This window comes from Mya arenaria, chromosome 13 (assembly GCF_026914265.1).
Source record: "Mya arenaria isolate MELC-2E11 chromosome 13, ASM2691426v1".
NCBI lineage: Eukaryota > Metazoa > Mollusca > Bivalvia > Myida > Myidae > Mya > Mya arenaria.
This window is the reverse complement of record NC_069134.1, coordinates 27,018,847-27,028,901: the sequence shown is the minus strand read 5'-3', so window position 1 is coordinate 27,028,901 and position 10,055 is coordinate 27,018,847. Positions and strand designations below refer to the sequence as shown.

Below are 10,055 nucleotides of genomic sequence, written 5' to 3'. Positions count from 1 at the left end.
CTGATTTGTTTAGAATTTATTAAAGGTTTTTTGCACGAACTTTCAAACATCACAAAGGCACAATAACGAAAAAGTTAAATGTAGAGAGTTTCATGGACGGGTCAACGTCAAGAGAAAGTCATCACTGATATGTCACATGTAAAAGTCGATATCAATAGAAGAAACTGGTTTTTCTGTAAAGTACAACCCATGGAACACAATGTAATCATTTAACACAAAGCATGAACTTTAAAAAATAATGCAGTAGTAACAAAATCAAACCCGTGAACATATTTTACTCTAAATGGAGACATTATTCCGTCAACATATGGTAATGCATTTCTTCATGCAGCTTTATTTGAGTTTTGAAATGATTTCATTTACTCCTCAGATTCAATTTTAAGAAAACAATAACCAGACAAACACTGGGGCATAACTCAATCATTTTTGAAGCCAGAGAAACATAGTGTTTAAAGTCAGAGATATGCGCCTTGCTGTACATGTGCGTATTGTCTCTGGCAACATGTATACCAAGTTCTATTTGAATATCTTGGTGTGTTTATTTAGTAATGGCGAAGGATTACGGTAAAGCTTTTGCATGACAATATAGGCAAAGTCACCTATCCAAAAGCTACACTTTTTAAATATAAAAACAGACAAGCTAAAATGAATCAATCAATCCTGAAACACCATGAGGTATTCAGAAGCCGCATTGTATTTTCATAAAAGTACACATGATTTGCTTTTACAATAACCGAGCCAAAATACACAGCCTATTAACCCATTCCAATCTCAATTGCTACTCCCCATTAATTCTGCCTTCAGTTTGTTTGCAATCTGTCGTCTCATTTCTATTTTCTTCTGTTCCTCCTCTGAGATTACAGGTATTTTCTCCTCTTGTTTATCTCCCTTGAGTGTCTGTCTGGAGGCGCGAGCGGAGGCCGGACGCTCTGGATTGCTTTGTTCAGCCGTTAGAAGCTGTTTCTCCCGCTCTGCCTTCTTCATTGCGATCAATTTGTCCCTCTGCTGTCGCAGGTACTCCTGACGCTTCTTGATTTCATCTGCACTCATGCCCGCCATCGCAGCCTAATTAAAGGAAATGAACAGAAGTTTCTATTTATTCTTCTGTCTAGTATATCTTAATCCACTTATTTTGATTAAATTCTAAGCATTCAAAACTCAGAGGCAAATAATCACCAAATCGTATCAGTGCAAAAAACATGGTTTTGTAAAAAGGCAAAGAAAATTGCTTACCGCTGCTTTCTGCACAGCCTGATCTCCTCCAGAACTCTCCGTCTGTGCTGATTTCAGCCAGTTTGCAGCAGCCTCGCTACTTGACACCTTGGATGGGACAGAGGTCAGGGGCAGAAGCCCTTGGCCCAGCACGGTTTGGGAGAGCCCTGATGTGCCATCTGAAGTCCCAGCTCCAATGGGCATGGTACCGGTAGCCCCTCCGGGGGTTGTTACAGTCACTGTTGGCTGGGTCTGCTTAACACCAGGGGTGCCAATCACAGGCTGTGATAAAAGACATAAATGGGTTATCTGACCTATATAAAGACTGCCTGTAAACTCCTAACATGACACTAGTCAAGCGCAATAACTGAAAAATAAAATTTAACATTTAATGTAGTAAAGGCATCATAGCCCACATATATACAGGTAGTAATGCTTTGAATATAGTTTTAATAAATACAGACATTTGAGGTATCTGCAGACATTTAACAGAACATTTATCTAGACCTAAGAATTTATATATTGTACACTTATGAGGTTATAAAGGCGACCGCAAGCCGGTTGACCTAGCAATGTATGTAGGAATAAATACAAGAAACACACTGCATTGATTGATAATGGGCATTTATTCAAAATGCCATAAAATAAAATAAAATTCAACAGGAATAGGTTGACAAGTGTTACGTTATGTTTCCCGTAACACATCTGGGTGGGTAAACTGCCAAAAGGCAAAGCCGCAGCCAGCTCATTGTAACATTATAAAAAAAATTTACATACAGTTATTCAATGAATAATATGCAGTTACCAGGTCAATTTGATATAAAAACGTTTATCAAAATTTGATACAAATATATATTTTGGCTAATTAAAGTAAGCTACCGTACTTAAGCGTGTCCACACTCTCCCTTCTTTAAGTGAGTGCATAAAAACTTATGATGACTGCATAAGAAAACGATCTGAGCTGTTAAATCTTAGTACTAGATGTAACATTAGAAGCACATAGTTACCTGTTGTTTCTTTTCCACCTGTGGTTTTGCCGGGGCCGGGGTGGGAACAGGAATGAGGGGGGCCATGGCCTTGGTGGTGGGACCTTCTGAAGTACCCTGCAGTGACAGCCCTACCATTGCCTGCAGAAATACATGTGCTAGTACAATAGAAGAAACATTAAGTATGTATATGAATGGTGCACCTATAAAAATATAAGTAGTTCAAAGCAATATTTGGCTGTCAATAAGTGGTAAGTGGTTGTATATATAATAGGTCAAATTTAGTGGGCGGACACTGTAAGTATAGTTGTTTGCCCATTCAAATTTCATAGCTCTGGTTCAAATCTAACAAGATATTTTGCCCATACACATTCTAACCAAATTTGGTGATGATTGGACGAAGGCTTCTAAATCTGACAAGAACAATTTTATGTTATTTATAAAATTATATGGCGATAACTCCAGAATGACTAGAGTGATATGGCTGGTAATCAAATCTGTCCAATATATTATGCCCATACACTTTCTGACCAAATTAAGTGATGATTGGACAGAAGAAAAGACCAATTTTAGGTGGATGTGATTTGTATAATGGAGGGGCAATAACTCTTTAGTGACTTAAGCAAATGTCTATGTTTCAAACTTGTTTTAAATATAATACCCATAGAAATTCTGACTAAATTTGAAGATAATTGGACAAAGGAATCAAAACTTATTGATCGGACAAGACTGTTTTCAGGTTATTTCTATAATACAAGGGCAATAACTCTCCAGTGACTAGAGCAATATGGTTGGTTGTAAACCTTGTTCAATATAAAATGCCAATTACACAGTCTGACCAAACTCTGTGGTGATTGGACAAAGGCTTCTTAACTCATTGATCGGACAAGACCAATTTCAGGCAATATTTATTATCAAAGGGAAATAACTCATGAGTGACTTGAGAGATATGGCTGGTTATTAATCTTGTTTGAGATATTGTGCCAATACACATCCTTAACAAATTAGGTGATGATTGGACAAACGCTTCTTAAGTTTTTGTGCGGACAACACAATGGATGCAGCATGCCCGCCAATACACCATAACACTACAGGTAAAACTATTTACATCCTATTTTCAAACTGGCTCATATAAATAGACAAACTTAAAACCAACAAAAAAATAAATACAATCTCTCACTTGGTTAAGTTTTTCCTGTTCAGACTTCTTGTTTTTCTCAAGCTGCAGGAACTCGTGCTTAGAGATGGCAATGGTGCTGGCCATCTCATCCTTGTCCTTCGTCGTCTGTCGCTTGATCCGCTTCTGTTGCTCCTCCTCATATTCACGCTTTGACTGCCTGTTGGAAAGAGTTTAGCAGTAAATAAATAACGGCAAATTGATTCGTAGCTTCCATCCATGAAGTAGACCTTATGGCCACAATGGGGCCATCTTGAATCATGTCATCAATTCATTGAATCCTTTGTTCTTTATTGTAATAAAGGTAAGTTATATTTTGAAGCAATAAGTTTTGCTGTAAAATTTATCCAGTTTTTTCTTAATTAACAAGTCTATTTCTGCTATTCACATAGTATTCAAACACATTTCTAGAAAGTGTCTTCTAATAGTTAATAAGATGCCCTCAAAGAATATATACAAAGCGAGAGCTTCTTCTTGTATATGCAGTTATGTCAATTTCACGCTGAGCCCTCTGTAGGCACTTTCCAAATGTAGCTACACATAGGCCCCATAGCCCTGTGCAAAGACAGTTTTTTTTTCAAATAAATAGCACCCAGGGGCAAACATCTATCCTCGCCTGTTGCGTTACAGTTGAAAAAGGGACAAAACCCAAAAGGGCAGAGTTATAGGCCTGGCTATACATAAGTTGAGGTTTAAACATTTGTCACAACAAACTCAAACGACACCAAGGCTATGATAATACCTCAACTTGTCTTCTTCAAAAACAGATTATTTAAAAATAAATGAATCAGAATGTCTACAGAAAAAAATTTTTTTTTTCCAGATTTACTTATTAACAAGTTTATCATGTTGTTTTATGGTCAGACTATAATTATGTACCCAAAAGAAAGAGGGAATTGACAAGATCGACCTTCTGATATATGTAATTATCTTATTTTCAAACTCCCGTTACTGGAAAAATAGAATGCCAATATGGACTTATTATTATGCTCTCTTATGTTCAGACCAGAGTTATGTTCCCTAAAGAAAGAGGGCATTTTAATATCACCTTGGCTCACCAATGATGTCATCTTCTCATATTCTTTCATCAGGGAAATGTGCCAATTTGAAGTTCTTTGAAGTATTCTAGCATATACATCACGAAACATGTCTATAAAAGATAAACAGTAAATTTCCCATACTCAAGAACTTTGCGCATGATTTCTTCCTCATTATCTTGGGGTCGCGGGGCTGGGGGCGGGGTCGTCACTGACCCTTCCATCAGGCTATCTGGTAATGCCCCCTGTTGCTTCAGAATCAACATCAGAGCCTGCTGTTGTAGCTCAATGTTCTTCTGTGTCATCATTGTCACAAATATGGCATAGTCCTCCATAGCTAGTACTAGCTCAAACAGTCCCTAAAGGCACAAAAAGCAAAACTACATTTTGTTACAAATATGGTGTTGATTGCATAGTCCTTTGATGCTAGTTCTAGCTCAGACAGTCCCTAAAGGCCCAAAAAGCAAGGCTACAATTTGTTACAAATATTATTTAGTCCTCAATCACTAGTACTAGCTCAAACTTCCTTAAAGGAATACATAAAAAAATACATGTAGAACAGTTTGTAACAAAAATGGCCTTGTCCTCTTATAATAATGGCTAAAACTACATGTAGCTCAAACAGTCCCTACAGTTCATTATAGCCTGATCGTGATAATAGAAGAAGTTGGTTTTACAGTCCAAAACATTATGATAGTGTATCTTAATGTGGAACAACTGTGTGAATTGTATGCAAATTACTAAAATAAAATCTTATTCTAGACTGTCAATATTATTATGATTTATATTTAGTCACTAATTCCACATATGTTTACATATCCCAGCAATTCACACTGAAATTAACCAATACATGTATAATGCGAGTCCAGTCTAGTTTAACAAGATCTATAATTTATTCAACAGAAAGTCTTTTTACGGGTACATGTTGGTTTTGTTTTTATGATGTTCTTCTCAAACAAACAGTATCACATGTAATAGGCCAAGAGAAACAAACCTGAAACACATCTCTCTTTGAGGGCCAATATGACCTGGTCATTTGACAGTTTCGTGTCCTTCATGAAGGCATCCAGCAGGGACTGAACCTAAAAAGGGAACAATTGCCTTATAAATCAGTTAAAAAGTGTCCACATTTTTTTTCATCGCACATGACATTTTGCCAGACATCTACATGTACGTGCCTAAGCAGGATACTTTGATGTCACGCGGGACAATTTGCACTTATCAACAAAGTATTTATTGTTTGGCATTCATACATGAAGTATTCGTATGTGCATGAAAAGAGCAGTGAATATTTCATGAAGTTTTATAGAAAACAGTCACAGATAATATCAAGTCTATTAATTGTTCTGATGAGAAAAAGATTCATAGGGTGTTGAAACAGCTGACAGTTTTGACCGGCTAAGCTTGCATTTCAAATGTATGCATATCACGTAGATTACGATACTCCACGGATCAGTCTTCTTGTAAGAAAGGACATGTTTTCATTTTGAGAGGCCATGAGGTTTCCTCATGATATCTGGTACCTGAAATGTGTTCCATAGAGTATTCTATAATGTTGATAAATAATTAAATGGATAAAAACACATACCACTTCTTTGTAGTCATAGTGAACTGTTTTGTACTCTGGTAAATCATCTATGCTTGGATCAAATACTGAAAAAGTAACTAAAAAAATTAAAGCCATGAAAATAATTGACAAATGGATTTTAAATAAGTACGTTGTATAAAGCAATGATATTCGGAATACTGTAAATTGTGGTGGAAAACATTAATAAGTCTAGGTCTCCAGATAATTTTAACTCAGTTTACATTTCAGTCTAATCACATTAGGCCAACAATTGTTATTATCTATTTAACAGTTAGTCATCATCTTAATAAACTGCGCTTTAAATCACACAAAAATGCAAAATTGAGCCAAGATTTTCATTAACTCTCTGTAAAAACAAATACAATAAATTAAAATCGATGGTCCAAACTGACTTGGCCGAGCTTCTCAAAGGGCGAAATCCCACCAGGGGCTGGTTGCTCAAAACCTTAATTAAATTAAACAGTATGTTACCTTAATCATCCGTTAAACCCATAAATGACCGTTACCTAATGGTTAAATTGTTGTTGCTCATGCTATTTAACACTGCCGTTAAGAAACGCTAGCGTTAAATACTTAAGAGTCAATTAAATCCAACTTCTTGTCCAATAATTCATCTGTCACCATCATTCAGCATCCAAACCGACATCTCATCTGCTAATAATTCTGGAACACAAAAAAGGAGAAAAAATCTTATTTCACAGCTAGTGAAACTATAATAATAGAGGAATGTTTGGGAGATTTTGAGACAAGGGAAATGTTGACACATAATTTTACAGATAAAATTTCTAATGAGAAAATGAAAAGAAAATGGGAAGAAATAGGAGTTAAATGGTCTGCCCTCCGTGTGCTGTTAGGACTGGCGATTAGATCAGTGTAAAATGGCAGAACATGAGGGAAAATGCCATGGCTGAGATAACAAGGTAGCCTGATGTTATAGTTAAAAGATGTTTTTTGTTAATATTTAGAAAGATATTCAGCATGACAGATGTACTCAATTTAATTCATTGTTATTCATAAAGCGACTTAATATACATGTTTTAATAAAAAATACTGTTATTTTTAATTAAGAGTTAACCTTCAAATTTACATGTTTATTCCACCTCCTTATTGATACTTAACGTTGTGTCATACAGTAACAGTGAAAGGCTCCAGCGGAGAGAGAGTGGGCGGGTACAGACACTTGAGAAGGCCACAGAGCATTTAGCGAATAGAATTGTGTGTATACATGCCATGATGCCAGTTTTAATCGAGTTGTAGGGACGCTGATGAGCCAGGTAATTTCGTGATAAACATGTTATTTTGATATATAAAACATAAGATCGTTTGACAAAGGAAGGGGATTTCTTAGTTAGAATAAACAAATCACAGGGCCGAATTCTGAACATCCACTCTCACTCACACTCCAACCACATTCCCGTAAGGGACACTCAAGTGATCACTTGAGTGAAATAAGGGAAGTAAGACTCAAGTGATCTGTTCGGATTCACACGCCTCGCTAACACTCCACTTCATCAAGTGACCAATACAGTATACATGTATGTTTACATGATCATATCGGATGATCTGTTTGACTATGGTGATGTTCACATTATACATTGTAAACATATGTTTATTTGAGATTTCAGTACCTTATTGTTAGACATGACGACAAACAAATGACAATATTTGTTATTCTGAAACTGAAATTTACATTTAAAAACAATTGATTAATAAAAATAAACGTTTTGGATTGTAAATAACTGTAGCAAAATGCGTATTTTGTTGTTGTTGTTGTTGTTGTTGTTGTTTTAAATATGTAGCCATTTTCCATTGTACCATGTGATTTAAATATGTATTCATATATAATCTTGCTTTTGTATTCTGCATAAAGCGGTCTTGGGCGTTTGAAAATGAAATATGAAAGTTGAAAACACTTAATAAAAAATAGCAGATGGATAGAATTAATCTACATCTAATGGGGAAACTACACCTCGGAGTGAAAAACAACTCAAGAAATGTTAATAATAATAATAATAATCATAATAATAATAATAATAACAATAATATTAATAATAATAGTAATGATGAGATGATGATGGTGGTTGTGTTGGTGTTGCTGGTGGTGGTGATGGTGCTGCTGCTGCGGGTGATGATGATGAAGATAATACTACTACTACTACTACTGATAATAATAATAATAATGATAATCCAACTGAATGTAGGCTGAAAAATACATATCAGTGATCACTTCCCTGACCATGCTCTGAAATGGCCTAGCGGCGTAAAGTTAGCGGCCTGGCGGCCTAGCTGCCTGATGTAAATAGCGGCCTAAAATTATTTCAAAGCATTTTATATGTGTTCTTTTCTAAAACAATGATAAATTAAATGGTTCTATTCATAAATCAACATCCTTTAGCGGATATCAGCATTTCCCCCTTTTTCTGGGCTGCTGGATTGAGTTTTGATGATTTTTAGGCCGCTAGAACACGAGGCCGCTTACTTCACGTCGCTAGGCCGCTGGACTGCTTGATCGACTTAATGAAAAAAAATCGCTCCAGCATGATGAATCTGCATAGGATAGGAAAATGATTATTTTAGCTTTGTTTTAGAAGAAAACTCATATACACTGATTTATCATATTTCCCAATTAAACGCATGAACAATTAAACATTGAAATAGAGAACAAATTAATGCCACTAGTCCGCCAACTTCACGCCGCTAGGCCGCTTACTTATGCTAATTCCGAGTACATTTAGCCACCTGTCTTTGCAGCCATCGATGAATTGCAACTTTGCTGGACGTTTAAGATCATTACGAAACAAAACAAATATATGATTGGCGCATCCTTTTGAAAATTTGATTTTTTTATAGATGGCCACGTTATTGAAATGAAGGTACATGTACTTAAATAGATTATCCGGGTCTCTTAAATATTGTCTGGGAACAAATATCTGATATATTTCATCGTTTCTACTTGTCATGTACTTTTTTCACACACACTTATTCAATTGGTATTCTCAACCAATCCTCAAAGGCGGTTCAAGTGGCCTAGCCGAGCACTCACAAATGTCCCACTCACGCAAAACACTCGAGTCTCACTTACACCTGTGAATATGGATATAACTTTCACTCGAAATTATCTCGACCGTTATGTGATAACAGAGAACTAACTCATTGAGTGTTAGAGTGATTGTTCTGAATTCGGCCCATAGCCTCAGTGATTTGGTGGAAATGAGCTGAATTTTGACCTTTACAAAATTTAGTGACCCCTTTGATGAATCTGAAGAAAAAAATAATATATTTTAGGTTATTTAAGGTTAAATGTCACTAAATTTGGTAAAGGTCAACATTCAGCTCATTCCCACCAAATCACTGTGCATAGCCATTCGGAACTCCTCGGCCATTATTTTCAAAAACAACTCACAGATTGTGTTTCTATTTTTAGTAACAAAATTCTCAAGACGAAAACACTGATTATAATTGAAGTAGGCGAGTAACACGCCAAAATACACATTTGGAAGGCATACAATGATATTGATTTCTAACCTTAATCTATTTCCAAACGGTGATTTTGCCATAAAGTCGTGATTTCAATGTAAATAAAGGTATCTCATGTTCACGTCCTTCACCTTAAAATACTTTGTCTAAGTTATAACGTCCAAATAAAAACCGACTCCGACTAAAGATCAAGTAAACACAGTCGTCTCCCTTGTCTTAATAGTTACACCATCATATTATTGTGTTTCGCAGATGTTCTTTCGTTCATACCCAAGATAACGGATGGAGATGATGAGGGGAGTGAAAGGATTAGTTCATCAAAGTTGCCCCCGTCATCCAAGGTCCTAACGGCAGCACAGCCCACTGCAGGACCATCAGAGAGCAGCCACAAGGTGGAGTCTTACCATGCATAGAAACAGGAATGTGTGGAAGTGTTGCATTAGGTCTCAATGTTGTACCATGGAATATCACGTGATCAAAATGGACCAGCCAACATTATTATTATAAAATAAAACTATACATTTTGTTTGATAAAGAACAACCTTTATAAACAAATAATTGTATACACTGATTAAAGA

At 36.1% G+C, this 10,055-nt stretch overlaps 1 protein-coding gene across 2 annotated transcripts; it reads right to left on the bottom strand.

Moving 5' to 3' along the window:
* LOC128213958 (cilia- and flagella-associated protein 36-like) lies at positions 1 to 9,626 on the bottom strand. 2 transcript variants are annotated; one of them, XM_052920095.1, is made up of 9 exons: positions 9,526 to 9,626; positions 6,472 to 6,663; positions 6,001 to 6,065; positions 5,407 to 5,494; positions 4,557 to 4,771; positions 3,379 to 3,535; positions 2,220 to 2,339; positions 1,234 to 1,494; positions 1 to 1,065 (listed from the first exon to the last, which is right to left on the bottom strand). In XM_052920095.1, the coding sequence occupies exons 4-9, from the start codon at positions 5,446 to 5,448 to the stop codon at positions 772 to 774; spliced, it is 1,089 nt and encodes a 362-aa protein (XP_052776055.1). In that variant the 5' UTR covers positions 5,449 to 5,494; positions 6,001 to 6,065; positions 6,472 to 6,663; positions 9,526 to 9,626; the 3' UTR covers positions 1 to 771. The 2 variants fall into 2 exon arrangements, with proteins under 2 accessions (XP_052776055.1, XP_052776054.1); XM_052920094.1 differs by having other exon boundaries at positions 6,507 to 6,663.
* Positions 9,627 to 10,055: the final 429 nt, after the last annotated feature.

What these genes read in the sequence shown, in the direction of transcription:
- LOC128213958 (XM_052920095.1), bottom strand. Translation starts at nt 5,448, where the DNA reads ATGACCAGGTCATATTGGCCCTCAAAGAGAGATGTGTTTCAG. An exon ending in CAAAGAGAGATGTGTTTCAG is followed by an intron (nt 4,772 to 5,406) that starts GTTTGTTTCTCT and finishes TTGTGCCTTTAG; the next exon opens with GGACTGTTTGAGCTAGTACT. An exon ending in AACAGGAAAAACTTAACCAA is followed by an intron (nt 2,340 to 3,378) that starts GTGAGAGATTGT and finishes GTATTTCTGCAG; the next exon opens with GCAATGGTAGGGCTGTCACT.